Source organism: Equus przewalskii, chromosome 10 (genome assembly GCF_037783145.1).
Source record: "Equus przewalskii isolate Varuska chromosome 10, EquPr2, whole genome shotgun sequence".
Taxonomy (NCBI): Eukaryota; Metazoa; Chordata; class Mammalia; order Perissodactyla; family Equidae; genus Equus; species Equus przewalskii.
The window spans coordinates 1,876,632-1,894,896 of NC_091840.1; the positions used below are offsets into that span (position 1 = coordinate 1,876,632).

General features: G+C 61.0%; 2 protein-coding genes across 7 annotated transcripts; one reads left to right on the plus strand and one right to left on the minus strand.

Annotated features, from left to right (window-relative positions):
• Window positions 1–2,486: 2,486 nt before the first annotated feature.
• Window positions 2,487–6,583, minus strand: NDUFAF8 (NADH:ubiquinone oxidoreductase complex assembly factor 8). 2 transcript variants are annotated; one of them, XM_070559697.1, is made up of 4 exons: window positions 6,088–6,583; window positions 5,332–5,589; window positions 5,042–5,152; window positions 2,487–2,742 (listed from the first exon to the last, which is right to left on the minus strand). In XM_070559697.1, exons 2-4 carry the CDS (start codon window positions 5,413–5,415, stop codon window positions 2,713–2,715), a joined length of 225 nt encoding a protein of 74 aa, XP_070415798.1. In that variant the 5' UTR covers window positions 5,416–5,589; window positions 6,088–6,583; the 3' UTR covers window positions 2,487–2,712. The 2 variants fall into 2 exon arrangements, with proteins under 2 accessions (XP_070415798.1, XP_070415799.1); XM_070559698.1 differs by lacking the exon at window positions 6,088–6,583 and having other exon boundaries at window positions 5,332–5,742.
• On the plus strand, window positions 5,729–17,429 carry TEPSIN (TEPSIN adaptor related protein complex 4 accessory protein). 5 transcript variants are annotated; one of them, XM_070559691.1, is made up of 13 exons: window positions 5,729–5,829; window positions 7,868–7,940; window positions 8,252–8,343; window positions 8,499–8,592; window positions 10,806–10,873; window positions 11,075–11,153; window positions 11,279–11,350; window positions 12,237–12,440; window positions 13,530–13,707; window positions 13,844–13,957; window positions 14,111–14,189; window positions 14,427–14,561; window positions 15,555–17,429. In XM_070559691.1, the coding sequence occupies exons 1-13, from the start codon at window positions 5,782–5,784 to the stop codon at window positions 16,110–16,112; spliced, it is 1,794 nt and encodes a 597-aa protein (XP_070415792.1). In that variant the 5' UTR covers window positions 5,729–5,781; the 3' UTR covers window positions 16,113–17,429. The 5 variants fall into 5 exon arrangements, with proteins under 5 accessions (XP_070415792.1, XP_070415793.1, XP_070415794.1 ...); XM_070559692.1 differs by lacking the exon at window positions 14,427–14,561 and having other exon boundaries at window positions 5,742–5,829; XM_070559695.1 differs by lacking the exons at window positions 5,729–5,829; window positions 7,868–7,940; window positions 8,252–8,343 and adding an exon at window positions 8,859–8,985.
• Window positions 17,430–18,265: the final 836 nt, after the last annotated feature.

Here is an 18,265-nt window from a genome sequence, read left to right on the forward strand (position 1 = left end):
TACAGGGGCTCCTGCCTCAGAACTCGGCTCACACTTTTCCTGGCACCTTTTGAAGTCATTTGTATTTTTTAATGTAATTTCCATGTCATTGGGCAGCCTGAAGACTAGAAATGAGTAGTAAAAGGAGTGGAATCTTCTGGAGGCCAAGCTGATTCCTCCCGAATGCCAGGGCTGGGTGTGGAGGCCAGGGCTGGGGCACTGTTCACACAGAGGAAGGCTCTGTGATGGGGGAGTGTCTCGGGTGCTGCCTGTCTTTCGTTCTTAACTAGAAACAATTCCAAACCAACCATCCCTGGAGGGAAAACACCTTCTGGACGTTTTCCTCAGATTGAAACTGAGTTTTTGGAGTGGGATTTTATTTCCAGCTTTCTCCTGAATGTCTTAGCTTGAACCAGGTTTCCTGTCCTTTTCTGGAGGTCACACCACCCTCCTTTCACTTCGTCTGTAGCTCAGAGCGGCCCAGCCCCGCTCAGAAAACCACCCATGACTGGCAGTGCAGGGGGTTCTGCCATTGCCTGCCCGCCCCCTGCCTCCACACCCTAGGAGCCACACCGGCCCAGTTAGCGCTCTTTTTCCCTCCTCCTGGCTCTCAGCTCCACTCCTCCTCCCAGTGGGCAGCCCCTCAGGGAAGGAACAAGAATGTTCCTGCCCAGAATCCAGGCAGACCTCTGGGACTTTGTTGTCAGAACTGCAGGGAGCAGGAGGGACCAGCAACAGTGCTTTGCTTTCTGACCACAGACTGCTCCTCTTTCTGGGTCCCATGACTGGTAGGTGTCGCCAGCAGTCCCAGCTAGAGCAGCAAGCTGGGCCACCAGTGGGCCACCCTCAGTGTTGGCTACTGATCGCAGCAGACGGGCCAGGTCTGCCCTGGACGCAACCCTGCCTGCAGGGCTCCCATTCTAGAGTGGGGCCACCAAGCCAACTGGGCGCAAAGGAGCTGGGCCAAGGCCATGTCGGCCTCCACCGAGCGAGGAGGGAACCCCAGTGGAGCTGAGTCCTCAGTGAATTCAGAGGCCCTTGCCTGAGGGCCAAGACAGGCGAACGGCATGGAGCCGCACATGATGAGTTCTACGCGATGACCGGCTGTAGAGGTGGCGGAAGTTGTCTTTGCTGCACCCCACGCCAACTTTGTTGAACTCCCTTCTATAAATGTAGTCTTGAAGATGAAGTGAGTTGGGGGAGGCCAGAGGAGCAGGGATGAAGGCCGCGGAGGTCGGAAGGGAGTCTGACATGGAGCGCGGGCTGGCCCTGTGTGAGATGTGAGACGTGGGGACTCCATCTGCCCCAGTGCATTGGAGATTGAAAGGACGCAGGAGACAGCACCTGGGGGGACAGTTCTGGAAGGGCTGGAGTGGGTGTGCCCAGCGAAGATACGGGAAGCTCTAGCCGACAAGCTGTCGAGGGTCGGAGTGGAGGGCAGGAGGGTCGGGAAGAGAAGTCTGCCCAGGAAGGCTGGGTGCGCCGGCCGGGTGGCAATACGCGGCTGGGCAGTGGAGACTGCACAGCTGTGCTCGGGGGGCTCCTAGGAAGCCCGCTTCCCTGGCTCACCCCTTCCTCCCGTAGGCCCTCGAGCTATCTGGGGGCCTCCCGTCACCCCAGCAGGGGCAGGGGGGTCGTGTCACCAGTTTCTGGACCTTAATTCCAGTGGTTCCCGTGAGATGTGACTCTGCCCAGCAGGACAGAGCCCTTGATAGCGGCCAGCTTCTCCTCTTCACTGAGGCGGACGCTCACGTCTGAGATGTGATGCTCTCCGCATGGGGGGAGTCAGGCTAATTGTGGAGTTGTGTTCACTTGAGAAAAAGGGAGTGCAGACCTCGGCTCCTGGCAGGGGGCTCTGGACGCCAGGGGCTGGGTGGGCCCAAGGACAGTGTGCCCTCCAGGTCCCTGGGAGGATGCTCTTTGGAGCACAGTCCCCATGCACCCGGCAGGTGGTGTTCAGGGCAGTGGGCACTGAGGGCGCTGCCCATTGTCGCGGGGCCTGCCTGTGCCCATGTGTGTTGGGAGGGGCGGTGCTGCACCCCTAACCTTATTCTCAGGACAAGCGGGGAGGGGGGTGTGGCACTAGGGAGGCTGGGAGCTGTGGCCCGGATGGGCTTGCACTGACTCCGAAGGAGGCTGTGGAATGGTGAGCAGCCAGCCCACGCGGGGAGGGGAGCCTGCAGCTTTGGCCAGCCTCACTGGCTTCCTAAACCAAAACCCCTCTTGGCTCACACCTGTCTTCACTGCCTTAGTCTAGAAGAGCATGCCTGGGTATGGGATTCCTCGCAGAGCGGATCTCTGCCTCACGGTGTCGCTGTTGTCTCTGGTACATTCTGTCAACTGAGATACATCTAGATGCTCCATTGGATTGAGATGACATACTGGTGAAAATGCTTTAAAAAGTGAGAATCAGGAGGCAGCCTGTTGCCAAGGCCCACGCCCCGTCAGCTTCTGCAGGGAGAGGCCAGGCCCACGCACACTACGTACCACAAAAGAGGGATCCCGCGTGATCTGCTGCCATCTTTATTGTTGATTCACGTCTTTATTGTTGGTTCACGGCATCTTATTCTAATACAGAAAACCGCTTCCTCTTTGCCTTGGGCTCAGCATACACATTGAGGTCCTTTTAGCCCTAAGAACGTTAGATGTTTGCCCCTTGGGGCCGTCAGGACAAGGTGCCTGGCTCTGTGCCCTTGGGCAGCAAATGGATGTCAAGCACAGTCCTCCTCCTTCCTAATGGCCTCCCTTCTGGGTCTTCTTGGCCTGAAAGAGAAAATATTTTATCTGAATGTGTTGTTTCCAAGTTAGATGGGGCTCTAGAAAGAAGACTACCACACTAAATGCCATCTTCTAGCAAATACCTTACAAAGAGCCCCGCCCCGGGCCAGGGGCGTGTGGCAGGGGCCCGGCTGGCTGGAGCATGGGGCCCTGGGCCTGGGTCTCTGCTTCAGCTTCCACAGGCCCAGGGGCTTGATCTGCTCCATGACACTGAGGACAGGACTCAAACCCACGCCCGCCCACACCAGGCACTGTGCAGGCGCACCCTCAGGCAACACGTTCAGTCCTCATGAGGTGGCAGGAGCCCCTTCTTACAGAGGAAACTGCGGTCACAGATGCTGAGACCCATGCTTAGGGTCAGGGCTCACAGGGACAGAGCTGGAATTGGAGCCCAAGGCCCCTTCTGCTTCCTTATGCGGCCCCCACAAGTGCCTTGGATTACAGGCAGAATAGGCAGAACCGGGTTCATCGGCATGTTTCCTCGTGGTGAGAAACACTCCGGTCCCCTAGTCCTGAGCTCCCATTCCCTGGGCCTGCAGCCAGGCTGTCTCAGCGAAGAAAGATGGCAGGCAGGGCAGGCGCTGCGGGATCGTCTCTACGTGATGGAGACAAAGGAGTGGAAGCACGTCCGACACGACCAGAGACCTACAGCAGCTGCTGACCAGCCCAACAGGTGGAGGGAAACCCAGGGTGTCACACATGCAAAGTCTTCCAACCAGGAGCCACAGGGTGGAGGTTTGTCTCGTCCCTTCCTCCCCTCGGGGAGGGCTGTACAGCAGGGAAGCTGCCACTGGGCAAGACACAAGTCCAAGGGACACGTGCACCCTCAGGTGAACAGCCCCATCACATCTGAGGTCAGTGACAAGAGCCAATGGGGAGGCGGGGGTGAGGCCTGTGTGTCCGGGGCAGAATAATGGCAAAGATTAGGTGTGGGGCTGGCCCGGTGGCACAGTGGTTATGTTCACACGTTCCGCTTCTCAGTGGCCCAGGGTTCGCTGGTTCGGATCCCAGGTGCAGACATGGCACCACTTGGCACATGCCATGCTGTGGTAGGCATCCCACATATAAAGTAAAGGAAGATGGGCACGGATGTTAGCTCAGGGCCCGGCATCCTCAGCAAAAAGAGAAGGACTGGCAGTAGTTAGCTCAGGGATAGTCTTCCTCAAAAAAAAAAAAAAAAAGATTAGGCGCAAGTTCTCTGAGCCTTCTGGGAAAGGAGTGTGTGAACTATCTTCCTAAACTAAAGAAGCAGATATTCCTGTCCCGTGTACTCGCAGACGTCCTGCCTAGGAGGATCCCGGAACATCAGGAAACTCCACCTCGGGTTCCCTGAATTTGTCAGAGCTGGCCCAACTGCCCTCTCTCTGGTCCAGTTCTCTAGGTCAGCAGCTCCGAGGAACAGAGCTGGTCTCTGGCATCATGGCCCACCCCAGACCCATCAAATCAGGGGCACCAAGGTTGGTGACACCTTGGGCACCAGCCGAAGACCTTTGTCATTAAAGCCTCCTGGCGGGCAGCGCCTCCTCGCGCGCTCTGGAACTCCCGCTGCGGCCAGCTTCTCCCACTTCCCGTCACGTCTGCATCTCCTCCAACCCTATGTTCTCCGAGTCCTTTATGAAAACGTGCGACCCCGACACTCTAATTGTTGACTCGGGTACAGTGCTTGGCGATTTTCACAAGACTTTCACTGGCACAGCGTCTGATCAGACGAGGACCACAAAACGCCCCAGCTCAGAAACAGAAGGGACTTGCTGCTCAGGGTCAGAGGCAGAATGGAGTCCAGAGAGCAGACTGCTGCCACTACAGCCCAGTTCCACCAGTGAGAGGCGGCCAGCGCACTGCGCTGGAGGACTTAGCCTGTCAACCTCGGTGATGAGGGCGCACCTCGGATCCGTGACCTACAGACTCCCCTCCCGCAGAAAGGGGGCTGCAGCGCGGGGAGATCGGGGTGCGTGGCGGCCGCCGTCGTAACCGCCTACGCATAGCACACGGCGCTCCAGAACGCCAGCGAGGCTGAGACGCGGCGGGTGCGGGGTGCCAGCTACCTGGGTCCCGGGTTGGGGTTCGTTTGGGCAGCACCGCCCAGCGACAGTACCACGTAGAGCGACAAAGCGCTTTCGTGCACACACCGCCACCACCGTCACCTCCACGGTGAGGCTGGTGCCCCACTTGACGGACGCGGCACACGGCGGCGGGGGTGGAGCGCGCGTCGGAAGCACCCACAGGCGCGGGCTCGTGGGGTCCTCCCCCGGGTCCCCCCTCCAGGCGGGCGGCGCCCACCTACCGCGGCAAGGAAGCAGCTCCGCAGGGCCTCGAACTCCTGCGCACAGAGGTCCTTCCTCAGGCGGCCGCCCGGGGCCGTGGACGCCTGCACGCACCGGCCGTAGGCCGCGGCCTGGGGATAGGGAGAGGACGGGGCCAGATGAGGGTCGCGGCGGCCCCGACTCCCGCCGGACCCCCGGAGAAGGCCCCGCCCCGCCACCCCCGCCGCTGTCAGCGCCCCGCCCCGCCGCCCGCCGCCCTCCGCGCGGCCCTTCTTGCCTCGCAGGCGCTGCCCTGCCCGGTGATCCTCACCTCGGCCCCACAGGCTGACAGGCGTTCGGGGAAGGCGCGGAGGCGGCTCCGCACCCGCCCCCACACCGCTGCGTTCCCCGACATGAGCGGTTCTTCCCGGCATCTGTGGGCGCCGCCATCTTAGGTCCGTCCTCTTCCGGCACCCAACAGCTGGATAGGTCGGCGCTTCCGCCCATAAACTTCTCCGCGCTTTTTAGTTGGCCAGGCTTCCGCTCTCGTCTCTGCCTCTCTCCGAACCGCTCCTGGTCTCCCAGAGCCCTGCAATTGGCTCGTTGCCTTGTCTGTCTTTAGTCTGGGACTTCGGATTGGCTCAGGCTCAAATTGTTTCCCCAATAGGCCTCAGGGCCCGCCCCACACGAGCGATTGGCCAGCGGGGCCAGATTCGAGCGGTGATTGGAAGGGGACCGGGGCCTGGCGGAAGCGGGGCGGGGCCGGGAGGTGACCGGCATCATGGCGGGCACGCCGCCGCTGCGCGACCGCCTGAGTTTCCTGCACCGGGTGAGTGCGGGCGGTCTCGGCCCTGCTGCGCGCCGCCTCCCCGGCTCGCCCTGAGCCAGAGCCGCCCACCTCCCTGGACCCGCTCGGCCCCCGCCAGGTCACCGCGCTCCGGCCCCTCCGGCTTCTCCTGGGCTCGGTGTCCCCTCCGACCCGCTCCGTCCCCTCCGGCCCCTCCATCCTCGCCTGGCCTCCTCTGGTCCCTCCGACCCACCCCCACTTCTCCCCCCTTCAGCCCCTCCCAAGGTTGGGGGACCTCACCTTATGTACGTGGCCAGGACGCCAGGTCCACTGGGGTCACTCAGGCCCCTTGAACAGAACCCGAATTGAGAAAGATAGCGGTGGGACCCGAATTTGCTTTCTTTCCCAATTTAAAGTAGCTTTACAGGAAAAGAAAGATAGTGAGCCCCGAACTGTGTCCGAGGTCAACTCAGCCAGGCGCTAGTTTGGGAATCGGGGTCACCGTTTTACTGGGTAACTCTGACAGTAGGGAAAGCTCTGAGCTCCACTCGGATTTGTGCTGAGAAGACTGGCGTTTTAAAGGGAAAACAGGGGAGAGTGGGGCTCAGTTGAGAAATGTTGAGGGGCTGAGCAGCGCCCATGGATTCAGCCGGCTGTGTCTGCTAGCTGGCAGTTATGGAAGATAGGGTCCTATCGCCCCGGAGGGACGGGGAGACAGGCCCTGTCCTTCCTGATGGCTGCAGTTTGAAGAATGGCCCTCACGTCCTTGAGAGAGACATTCCTGAGTTGTAGGAAACCCATGTTCACAATTGTGAGCCCTTTTTAGTACAGTCACGTGTTGCTTAACGATGGGGATGGTCCTGGGAAATGCGTCATTAGGCGACATGAACACAGCGTGTGCTTACGCAAACCTAGGTGGCATAGCCTGCTACACACCTGGACTGTATGGTGCTAACCTTATGGGACCACCTTTGTACATGCGGTCTGTCGTTGACCGAAACATTATGTGGCGCATGACTGTAAATGCTCCAAGAAAGGGAGGTCGGAAGGTCAAGGAAGGTCAAGGCCTGTTGCCAGGTGTTGGCCAGCATGAACCATAAATTCTCCCGGTGCCTTGAACCTTCTCAGGCAGGCGCTGTAGGGGGCTGAGAGCGTCCTCGTGCTGTTAGAAGCCCCTGGTCAGTCCTCTCAGTGCACCTGCCGAGAGTTCGGGTCTTTCCAGCTCGCCTCTGGGTCTTGGTGGACAAGTAGTGTAAGTAGCGGGTGCATAGGCTCACGTGACACTCAGGCACGTGTTGTGGTGACACTAGACAGCTGCCGTTCAAATTCTAGTCTGTGGCCAGCTCCTGACGGAATTGTTCTCAGTACCCCAAGGTCTTCTATCCTGTCTGCCCCGAGGCTCACGCCCCCACCTGCTGAATGTGGGATCAGTGGCTTTCTGGTTGTCATGTCTGGAGGCCCTCTGTCTCTGTGCTAACGAGTCAGCACATAAACTAAAATGTGTTTGTGCTACAAATAAACATGAGACACAACATGAGTCGGTCATTCTCCCTGTGGGTTGTTTCCACGGGGTCTGTCCCCAGAAGTGGAGCTGTGGGTCGGTTGGGCCGAGTGGTTATGTCACACTGCCAATCAGTGCTCTGGAAATACGAAACATCCCCAGTCCCCTGCGTGGGGGGGCTCACCTCACGCCTTCTCTTTTTTGCCAGTCCATAAGTAGGTACCTTAGGGACGCCTTGAAGTCATCTTGCACGTCTACAAATGTAGAGGCCTTGGGGCCATGCCACATCCTGACCCAAACATACCGGCCCGTCACCATGGAGACCACTACTGAGTGTCTCTTCCTGGGCCTCCATCCCCACTGGTCCAGAATGGAGGCTCCTGCAGGCTCCCTGTGGCCAGTGGGACCATTGCCGTGCCCTCTGGCCCCCTCACCAGGCAGGCTGCCAGCAGCGAGATGCGTGCACACTGGCTCCCTCAGGCACCCGGAGAGCTAGGGCTCCCACAGCCACTCGTGGGAATGGCTGGCCCTTTGTGCAACTGTCACTCATCATGGGCCGGGGCTCTCGCTCACTTTCAGCTCCCGATTCTCCTGAAGGGAACATCAGATGATGACGTCCCATGCCCCGGCTACCTGTTTGAGGAGATTGCCAGTATCCTTCCTTGTTGTCCACACATGGGGCCTGAAGCAGCACGCGGGTCTCCTGGGGCCTTCCTGTCCTGAGGGGCCCACAGTGTCTTTAGCATAGTACCAGGCGTGGGTGGGGTCTAAAAGCCACATTACCAGTGACACAGGGCCCAGGAGACCCAAGGAGCCCGACGCTCCTGAAACCAGGGCCCAGGGTGGTACCTGCAGGGAGGATGCAGCGAGAGGTCCAGTGGCAGCGAGGCCTGATTTCCCTCCACGGCCACTGAGTGCAGCCCGGGGTCAGCTCGCTCCTTCCCTAACCCAGTCACCTCCCAGAAATCTCCCACGAGTCCCTGGGCAGCAGCCAGTGCCTCCTGGAGTACCTTCTGAACCGTCTGCACAGTGGCTCCGGCCGTGTGAAGCTCAAGGTGAGTCCAGCAGCAGCCCTGCAGCCCCTGCCCGGGGAACAGGTCAGGGACGGGCAAGGTGGGAGGGGAGGGACACAGGCTGAGGATGGCAGGTGGCGCGGTGCCGGGCGGGTTGCCCTCTGGCTCAGCTTGGCCCACATGGCTTGTCCCCCCAGGTGCTGAAGATCATGCTCCACCTGTGCAGTCACGGCTCCCCGTCCTTCCTGCTCATCCTCAAGCGGAACTCCACCTTCATCCAGGAAGCCGCAGGTGCTGGGCCAGCGCAGCTCCGAGAGAGGGCTGTGGGGGGAGGCTGGCCAGCGCACGGTCAGCCCGACACTCGCGGTGCCCCTCGCTCTGTGCCCCGGCACGCAGTTCCCCAGCCCGGCACCGCCCTTTCCTCCCCCGTGTCTTCGCCAGTGGCGCCGTGCACATCCTTGGGTGTGATTCCTCATTCCGACTGCGGCCCTCTTGGGCCTTTGCAGGCACAGTGGGTGCACCGCCCTCCCCTGCCACTGGCTCTCTCTTCTCCCCAGGGCTGCTCCTCAGGGCCCGAGACAGAGGGAGCGCTTGTGAGCCTCCCGCCCTCAGAGGTGTGGGAGGACGGGGCTGGTGAGGCCGTCGGGAGAGGTGGGGCTCTGCCTGTCATGGTCCAGGCCACAGGTGGGTCTGGGTGGGGCCCCATCCCCTCATCCCCCCCCACCAGGGGCCATCGTGCATCTCTTGCTAACAAGGACTTGTGGGGACGTGGCCTGAGATCCTCGGGTGGGGCGGCAGTCCTGGCTGGGGTCGGTCTCGGGGGTAGGCTGTCCCAGACCCCAACAAATCTTTAGAAGGGTTCGGCCTTCCAGCAGGAATACACCCACCCGAGCTGTTGCTAAAGGAGCCCCGCCAGTTAGGGGACTGCGTCACTCTTGGCCACCACTTGCTTGTAGGAGCCCCTCAGCAGTTGGTGAGCTTGCCCCGTCCGCCAGGCACTGGGGCTCACCCCCCACACTCCAAAACTGCTGTCTCCCTTCCCGAAGGCGGGGCGGAGGCCCGGGCTGCCGTGCCCACACCTTGGAGGTGCAGAACTCACTCTAGACGCCCAGAGGTGTCAGGGTGACTCGTGGTCACGAGCATCGTCACAGCTGAGTGCCCGAAGCTGTGGAGCGAGGCAGCTTGGCCCGGTTCTTCTCCCCAGCCGTCCCCTCATCCTCCTCGGGGAGGGCAGGTAGCATGGCTCGGGGTGCAGCAGGCCGTGGGCTCTGTGGCATGGAAATCTCTGCTGCCGCACACACAGTTACACTTATCCCTGTGGCCCCTTGTGCTCTGGGCTTGTCCCCCAGGGTGACAGGTGCCCCAACAGGTTTGCAGGGCCGTGGGGACAGGGGTATGAGAGAAGGTGCTGCTGGGGACAATGGGGGCTACGCAGAGAGGATGGCCTGGGCGCATGCAGTGGAGGGGGCTGTGCGTCTGGGGCCTGGCAGGTGGGTCCCAGTGGGGAAGGTGAAAGCTGTGGTGGGAACAGCAGGGAGGCACACGCAGCCGTTCGTCCACTCATTTGGCTTCTGGCTGCCAGCCCTGGCTGGTTGTGGGGTCCTATATCTGCACCATGGGACTGGCTGCCAGGTGGAGATGGCACTGAAGGGATGAAAAGTGAGATACATTTGTGATAGAGGAAACAGGGAGGCGGCTGCTCTCGCTCTCAAATGGAGTCCTGAAAGAGGAGGCAGAGTGAGGCACATGCAGCAGATGGGGGAGGGGTACTCTCCAGCATGTGCAAAGGTCCTGAGGAAGGGAGAGCCTGGGCGGTGACTTAATGCCATGTAAGAAAACCTGATTTGCCACAACTGAAGCTTTCTGAGCCAGGAGCCTGGCACGGCTGAGGTTGAGGTGGGGCAGCAAGGGGACTTTTTGGGCCAATGTGAGGAACTTGGGTTTTATCAACAAGGCCCTAGGAAGTGGACAAGACCCGGTTCATGTGGCTTCTGGGTGGAGAATGGGCTGAGGGAGGCAGTTAGGTGGCTGATGCAGGAACACAGGTGAGAGACTGCCATGGGGCTGGAGAGAGGAGCACCATGGAGATGTTCTGGACGTTGATTCACAGGTCTTGCCTGGGGGCATCGGGCTAGGGGAGCCAAGGGGCTGTGCGGGCAGCAGGCTCACCTCTCAGAAACCACATGGGGTGGCGGGCCCTTCGGGCTTTGTCCAAGGAGCAGAGGCCCCAGGCTTGGCGGTGCCGGAGGGGGTAGCGACTTGACCTGGAAGTGATGTCACCCCAGGGTGTTTGAGGTCAGACCTGTGTTTTGGAAAGCTCACCCTGACTCTGGGGGTGCCGGGGAGTGGAGTGGACTGCTGGGGGCCCATGGGGGCCCAGCCACAAGGGTGGGGCCAGGGTGGGCTGAGGCCAGCGACCCTGGGGGAGCAGACTGACCGCAGTACCCCACGGGTGCTTGGCAGCACCCAGCTCAGCTCCGCTCCCCTCTGCCTCTGTCCTGCAGTTTTCGCGGGGCCCCCAGATCCTCTCCACGGGAACAGCTTGTCCCGGAAGGTGCGGGCGGCCGCCCAGGTGAGCCCAGGACCCAGGTCCCTCCCCAGGACAGCCCAGGAGCCCAGCTCCACTCTTGGTGGGTGACCACAGCTCCTGGGTCTGGCCCTCCGAGGAGAAGCGTTGGCGGGCGCCGGCGCAGAGCTGGCCTGGGGGCAGGGGAGGACTGCGGCCAAATGTGCCGCAGCCCTGAGCAACCCCCGCCCCCCGGCTCTTGTCTAGGACTTGGGGACGGCCTTGTTCTCTGACACCTCGTCCCCTCCATCTCCCTCCCAGCCTCCCAGGGCCTTGCCTCCAGCAGGTAGGCAACCACGTCCAGCCCCATCGTTGGGTCTCCGTTCTGGGGAGGGCTCAGGGCCTCCTCCCTCCGCGGGTCCTGGGCGAGCGAGCTGCCCTGCCCGGGGCTGACGTGGGTCCTCCCCGCAGGCATGGGCTCCCAGTCCAGGCCCCAGGGCACCCTCCAGGGCTTCGGCTACAGCCAGGAACGGGGCCATACAGGTGAGCGCTGCATGGCCTCTTGGAGTGCAGGGACGAGAGCCGCTGCTCTGGTCAGCCGAGGGGTGTGGAGGGCGGGCGGGCGGTGTGCCCACGTGTTGACTCCTCTCCGCCTTTGTGGTCTTGTTCCGCTGCCGTCTTCTCTGCACCGTCCTGCGGGAGAGCACGGCAGGCAGCCGGGCCTGCTCAACAAAGCTGAGGTCAGCCCCGTGCTCGGGCCCCTGCCCCTGGCTCCTTCGAGGGCTGAGAGCAGAGGACAGTGGTCCTGGCTGTGACCGAGGTGACAGAGCAGGAACGGTGCTGGTCATTTCAAGTGGAAACAACAGGCCCCGTTGGCTGGAGCGCGGCAGGCCCGCAGCAGGGCCCCGTGGGCCTCGTGTGGGCTTCGGGCCTTGTCCCTCTGTAGCACTGCCCATCCTCGTCACAGCTCTCGGGCCCCCCGGCACTTCTGAGGCGCTGCTTCCTCAAGCAGGTCTGCCTCAGGCCTCGTCTGCTCTTCACTGGTGGGTGACGGCTGGTCCACCCTTCCATGGGGTGCTCACGTAGGGAAGGGCACCCCCAGCGCTGGACGCGAGTAGCTCTTGAGAGGCCATGGAGGTCAAATTCTCAGGACAAGCTCCTTAGGAGGCCTTTTGCTCTGAGGTGGGGACCGTGGGAACCCAGGGACATAGCTCTACTGTAAGGTGCAGAGCGTCCCGGCTCCATCGGGCCTGGGAATATAGTCACTGGGGAAGCTTCTGGAAGGGCCTGGGTTCTGTCGCGCAGCCTGTGCTCTGTAACTGCAGCTCGTGTCCCGACCTCCTGAGCCCTGGGCAGGGAGCAGCCATGGGAGAATGTGGGGGACGGGACCGAGGGAGGCCAGCGCCATCTCCCTTCTCCCTCTGCACAGGCTCTGCGGGGGAGGCCTTCCTCTCCACCATCCAGAAGGCGGCAGAGGTGGTAGCCAATGCTGTGCGCCCTGGGTCTGAGAGCCCCAGTACCAGGAGGCCCCCGCCTCGGGGTGACGCCTACCAGCCTGCCATGACGCCTTCAGCCAGCCATGCCCACCCAAGTCCCGGGAATCTACTCCCCGGAGCTGTCCCGGGTGCCCGAGGTAATGAGGTGCCACTCCTTCCTTGAGGGGCTTTCCCTTCCTACGGTCTGGGTCCGGGCAAGCAAGCTCCTTCTTGTCATCTGCTGGGCCCGGGGGTGGAGCACATGACAAGACCTCCATACCAGCAGGGGCTGCAGGCTGCCAGCTCAGGCTGCGAGCAGACATAGGAGGAAGCAAGCAGCACACCCATCGGGGTTTTGTGAGCCTTGCTCTGCTGGTCTTGCCACACCTCTCAAAGGCCAAGTGCCGTCAGTTACTGGATGGGCCATGTGGGAACCCCGCAGAGCCAGCCGCCAACGCAACGTGCGTTCTCCACGGCCTCTGCAGTGGCTTCGCACAGACCCGTCCTGCCTCATGGACCAGTGTCCACACACTGTCTAGATGCCTCTGCTAGCTATGCCAAGTGGGAGCGGGATGTTACGGCCCCAAGAGGGCCAGGGGGTACCCGAGAGTCCCCGCTCCTCCTGTGCAGAACCAGCATTTGAGCTGGGACAGGGGCCCCAGCTCTAGCTTTTGTCCCATCATCCCATTACTCAGTGCATCTGGGCGGCTCTACGGCCCATGGGGCATTGGCAGCGACACCCTCGGGCACGGGCGGGCCTCCACGGTGCCTTCCTCCCAGGGGGAGGAGCAGCCAGTCAGTGATGCTCGGTTACGGAGCCACCCACGTACGCGTTTAGAGAGGAAGGTGGAATAGGTGTCGGGTAGACCTCCACTTCCGCCTCTACCAGAAGCTTCTATCACAGTCACGTGGCTCATAAGATTTGAGAGCTGCTGTGCTGGCTCTGCCCCCATCCCAGCCTGGCCGCCTCGCACGTCTGCCACGGTCCGGTGCCCCCCTGGCTTCTGGTGCCTGGTGCTGCTGTGTCCTCCTGACCTGAATCTCAGGCCGGCTGTGTCCCACCTCAACCCCTGTTTGAGGGGGTGCTCCCTCGGCCCTGCCCTCCTCTGCTGCTGGTTTCTGGAGCTGGAGCTTGGGACCCAGCCCCCCTGGCCCTTCCCTGGGTCTCTGGTCCAGGGGTCTCGGGGAGGTGGGCATGAGGCCGGTCTGAGGCCCCCAGGTCTTACCTCGGTCACTGGTTCTTCCAGCCCTGAGACACCAGCCCGGGCAGGCCGGCGGGGGCTGGGACGAGCCAGACAGCAGCCCCAGCTCTCAGAATTCATCCCAGGAGAACGGCAACCTGGGCAAGACCTCAGACTCGGGTAGTCGGTCAGGCAGCGACAGCCCCTCCGGGGCCAGCTGGGCCCCCAGCGACCTGGCGGAACGGTGAGCCCGCGCCTCAGGGCATGCCTCCCCACCCTTCCTGGGCCCCACCTGGCGAGGGAGGCCTGACCTGGAGGACCTTGCCCCTCTTGGTGGCGGTGGAGCCACCCTCTGCTCTGACCCACCATGCCCCCCACAGGGCCGAGGCCATGACCCTGAGTGACTGCCAGCAGGAGCTGAGCCTGGTCCAGACCGTGACACGGGGGTCGCGCGCCTTCCTGAGCAGAGAGGAGGCCCAGCACTTCGTCAAAGAGTGAGCCCTCCCCCGAACTCCCAGTCCCCCACCCCCCTGTCCTCCGGCCCCTCACCCTGGCCCTGCGCCCCCCAGCCTTGCCCGGGTGAGGGGGTGAGGGGAATGGCCTCGCTGCCCCTGCCCCGACCCCCTGCCCAGAGCCCCCTCGTGCAGGTGTGGACTGCTCAACTGCGAGGCGGTGCTGGAGCTGCTGATCTGCCACCTGGGTGGGACCAGCGAGTGTGTGCAGATGGTGAGTGCGGGCGAGTGCGGGCCTGTGCGAGGGGAGCAGGCGGGGGTGGCACGGTGGCCTCCTCACTGGTGGTCTGCCCGGGGGAGGCAAGTGGGAGCGGGCAGTGAGCGCAGGATCCTGGTGGGGCTGCCGCAGGGGCTTACTGGCGCTCAGACTGGGCCTCAGTGAGCAGGGAGGGAGCTGGCCAGACAGGCCTTTCTCCTGGGTGGACCTGCCGACCTCCTCTCTGCCCTGCAGAGAGCCCTGGGTGCCGTCGCCTCTCTCGGGTGCACTGACCTGCTCCCCCAGGAGCACATCCTGCTCCTCACCCGGCCACGGCTGCAGGAGCTCAGCGCGGGCAGCCCCGGACCTGTAACCAACAAGGCCACCAAGGTGGGCAACAGCCGTGGCCCAGAGGAGCCGGCACAGGGACACCTCCAGTCCCACACCCTTTCCCACCGTCCTTTCCCAGACACACACTTGTGCCTGTCCCTTGCTGCCCAGGACAAGTCATGCCCTGAGAACCGCAGTCGGGGTCCTCGCCTCTCACTGGCTCATGGCCCTCGAGGCTCACTGGTTGCTGGAATACCCCCAAGCTTGCCCACCTTACTGCTCAGCAACCCTGCTTCCACGTGGCTCAGCTCACATGGAGCTTCCTGCAGGAAGCCCTCCTTGACTGCTTGGAGAGATTTATCCCACTGTTCTCCACCCCACAGTTCACGGGTCCATGCTTGGCTTCTGGAGGGCAGAAATGTTTCCTTCATCTGAGTCCCGTTCCCACATAGGCTTGAATTGTGTGGAGGCCACCGGGAGTCTGTCACTGGGGGACCTCTGGGCAGCGCCTCTGGGCTGCTGGCCTCCCTGCAGCTGAGCCCTGGCGCCTTCACTGCCTGTTGGCATCCTCTGGCTTCTTCCCTTTTTCTCTGGGGCCACTGAAAATTCAAATTCTCTTTGGTCAAAGTGTCAGTGACTCTGTGATACACAAGACACACAGTGTGGTGGCATGTCATGGGGGTATTCCTAAGGACAGGAACACTGGGAGAACCCAGGTGTCCGGCAGGTGGGAATGACTGGATGGGCTAAGGCACCTTTTTTCTCTCAGTCTATGTCTGGTGGTTGCATGGTGCCCGACAAGGGGCCACCTCTCCCTGTGCTGGCTCGTCTCGCAGCCAGGTTCAGTGACAGGGAAAACGTCCGTGTGTAACAGCAGGTGTGGGGCAGGACGCATGGCCGCAGGTTGGGCGTGGACAGTGGGGCCCGGTGTTAAAGCAGCCAACACTGATCAGTGGGATAGCAGCGAGGAGGCACTGGGAGGGGCAGGCCAGTCCCCATGATTTCTGGAGAGCGTGGAACACTCACTGAGTCCCCTTTCCTTCCGTTGTCCAGATCCTGAGGCACTTTGAAGCTTCCTGCCGACAGCGGCCCCCTGCCCAGAGGCCCCCGGCCGAGCCAGGCACTGCAACTACCCACGCGGGCCCCTCCGACCTACTGACCGACACTGTGCCTTTTGGGGGGGGCCAGGCATTCCTGCAGCCTCTGAATTCAGCCCTGTTCTCACCCAAGGGCCCTGCGCAGCCCCCTCCCCTGCAGGGTTCCCCACTTGCTGGGCCTGGGGACACCAGGGAGGCCGAGACCAGACTGGCAGGTTCCAGGGAGCAGGGGCCTGCATCTGAGCCGGGCCCTTCAGGCACGGATACCACAGAGGGAGTGCCAGAGCTCGGGCCAGGCCCCAGCGGCTGCCCATGGAGCCCAGTGGCCAGTGGTAGCTGCAGCTCCTTGTTTGCCGGCATGGAGCTGGTAGCCTGTCCCCGCCTGCTGGGGGCTGGGACTGCTGCAGGGGAGCCTCCCTCGGCCCCCCAGGCCCCTTGGACGTTGTCACAGAGTGTGGCAGCAAGAGAGCCTCCTGGCTCAGAGCCATCAGCTTTTGCATTCTTAAACTCGTGACCGTGTCACGTGGGCCTCGTGTGGAGTCTCCACGTCCCTGGCCCACGATTCCCAGAACCCCCTGACTTCGTGCTGTCCCCTCAGCCCACAGCCCCGCATGTCCCACCAAAGAGTGGTTCCCCTCGGGTGTCTGTGGTTGGCCTCAATCTCTCTCTGGCCTCTTCCACTCACCCACTGAGGCCTTGGTGCAGGCAGCTGCCTCGCTGGGCAAGCTCAGAGTGGATGACGACCCATCCAGTGAAGAGAACAGCCAGCAATAAACTCTGGGTGATGCTTCAGGAGTCCAGGAGCCAGCCAGAACCAGCACGGCAGTGCAGAAAGGAGTGGTCTTTGCCCACAGGGCTCAGCTCCCCAGCAAGGCAGGTTCCCTGTTTTCCTGCTGGAGGAGGCAGGACCCCCCCCCCCAACACAGGCTCTTTTTGTGGGTGTGGTGGCTGTGGGAGCAGCTCATCTGAGCAGCCCACAGGACTTGCAGGGGCCCCAGGATGGGGCAGAGCTGTGCCGGTTTCTAGGCAGAATTAGGAACTGAGCTGCTTGGTAAGACTGACGGCTGCTGGGCCTGGCTGCCGGGTCTCCTGCCTCACAGCCATCTGGTCAGATGGGCTAACACACGCACATTGGGTCCTGTCTGCAAAGACTGTCAGGCCCCTCTCCCCATGGCCAAAGGCATGGGAGGGGAAGCAGTGGCGGGGGGGGGTGGGGGGTGTTACGCGGCCTCTCTGGAGGGGATGAGAGAGGAGGCATGGGGACCTCTGGAGCTGTCCAGAGTCCCCGGGCTCCTCAGGCACAGCAGAGCAGGGCGCCCTCCTCTGAGGGGCCAGTCAGGAGGAGACAGGTCACACCCATGCCTCTCGGCTGAGCTGCCACAGTTGCCAAGTGACGACCTGAGAGGAGGGCTCCAGGCCACCTCGGCCCCCTGTCTCCTTTGCCGGAGGCTGGCCAGGTGGACTGGAATGCTTACAGCAGCGGGCAGGCATGCAGCAGGGCCTCAGAGATGCTGACCCTGGGGTCCTCTGGGGAAACGCTGCCTGCCTTGCCCTCAGAAACAAGGTTTTTTGTGTGGATTTGGAACCAGTGCTTGGGGCTTACTTTGTTTTTGAGCTCAAATTCCTCCCTCGGTGTGGGGTCTGAAGCAGCCATGCGTCTCCTCATCCATCAGAGTGGGACTGTGCTGTCTGGCCTGGAGCTGTTTCCAGTGTCGGATCCCTGTGTGACAGTTCTGTGCCCTCGACACTGGCCTCCCAGCGAAGCCTCTGGGCCCGCAGAACCGCAGAAGGTGCAAGGGTCAGCTTCCCAAATAAACACCTTTTGCACAAAGCTGCACCCTTTTTTTCCTTTTCTTTCCTTCGTGTATGTGTGTGTGTTTTAATGAGATTAGCATTACTAAAGGGCACGCTGAGAGAACTTCTTTTCTAAAAGTAGGGACAGCATTATTTCTCCCTTGCATGTTTGGGAGAACTTCCCAGTGGAACTGTCTGGTCCTGCAATTTTCTTAATTGCAAGGTTTTTAACTGAAATTCAATTTCTTGGGTAGATAAAGGACTATTTGAGTCATCTATTTCTTTATAAGTGAGTTTTAGTAGTTTGTATCTTTCAAGGAATTCATCCATTTCGTGTAAGTTGTCAAGCATGGCCACAAAGTTGTTTTTGTAGCACACCTGTAGTATCCTTTCAATTTCTGCAGGGTCTGTAATGCTATTCTGTCTTTCATTTCTGATATTGATAAATTTTTCCTCTCTTGGTTAGTCTGATTAGAAGTTTATTAATATTAGGGGCTGCCCCGGTGGCGCAGAGGTTAAGTGCGCACGTTCCACTTATGCGGCCTGGGGGTTGAGGGTTTCGATCCCAGGTGCAGACATGGCACCACTTGGCATGCCATGCTGTGGTAGGCATCCCACGTATAAAGTAGAGGAAGATGGGCACGGATGTTAGCTCAGGGCCAATCTTCCTCAAAAAAAAAAAAAAAAGTTCATTAATATTATTAATCTTTCCAAAACCTAACTTTTGGTTTTATTTTTTCCACTTTTATGTTTTCTTTTTCATTGATTTCTGCTCTTTATTATTTTCTTCTTTCTGCTTTGGGTTTATTTTTCTTCTTTTTCTGTTTTCTTTAAGGTGGAAGCTCAGATTATTGATTTAAGACCTTTCTTTTC

Excerpts from the sequence above, each read along its gene's own strand:
- NDUFAF8 (XM_070559697.1), bottom strand. The coding sequence starts at position 5,415 with ATGTCGGGGAACGCAGCGGTGTGGGGGCGGGTGCGGAGCCGCCTCCGC. Across the intron at positions 5,153-5,331 it reads TGTCAGCCTGTGGGGCCGAG|GCCGCGGCCTACGGCCGGTG; the intron begins GTGAGGATCACC and ends CCCTATCCCCAG. Across the intron at positions 2,743-5,041 it reads GGAGCTGCTTCCTTGCCGCG|GCCAAGAAGACCCAGAAGGG; the intron begins GTAGGTGGGCGC and ends TTTCTCTTTCAG.
- TEPSIN (XM_070559691.1), top strand. The coding sequence starts at position 5,782 with ATGGCGGGCACGCCGCCGCTGCGCGACCGCCTGAGTTTCCTGCACCGG. Across the intron at positions 10,874-11,074 it reads AGGTGCGGGCGGCCGCCCAG|GACTTGGGGACGGCCTTGTT; the intron begins GTGAGCCCAGGA and ends GCTCTTGTCTAG. Across the intron at positions 13,708-13,843 it reads CCCAGCGACCTGGCGGAACG|GGCCGAGGCCATGACCCTGA; the intron begins GTGAGCCCGCGC and ends TGCCCCCCACAG.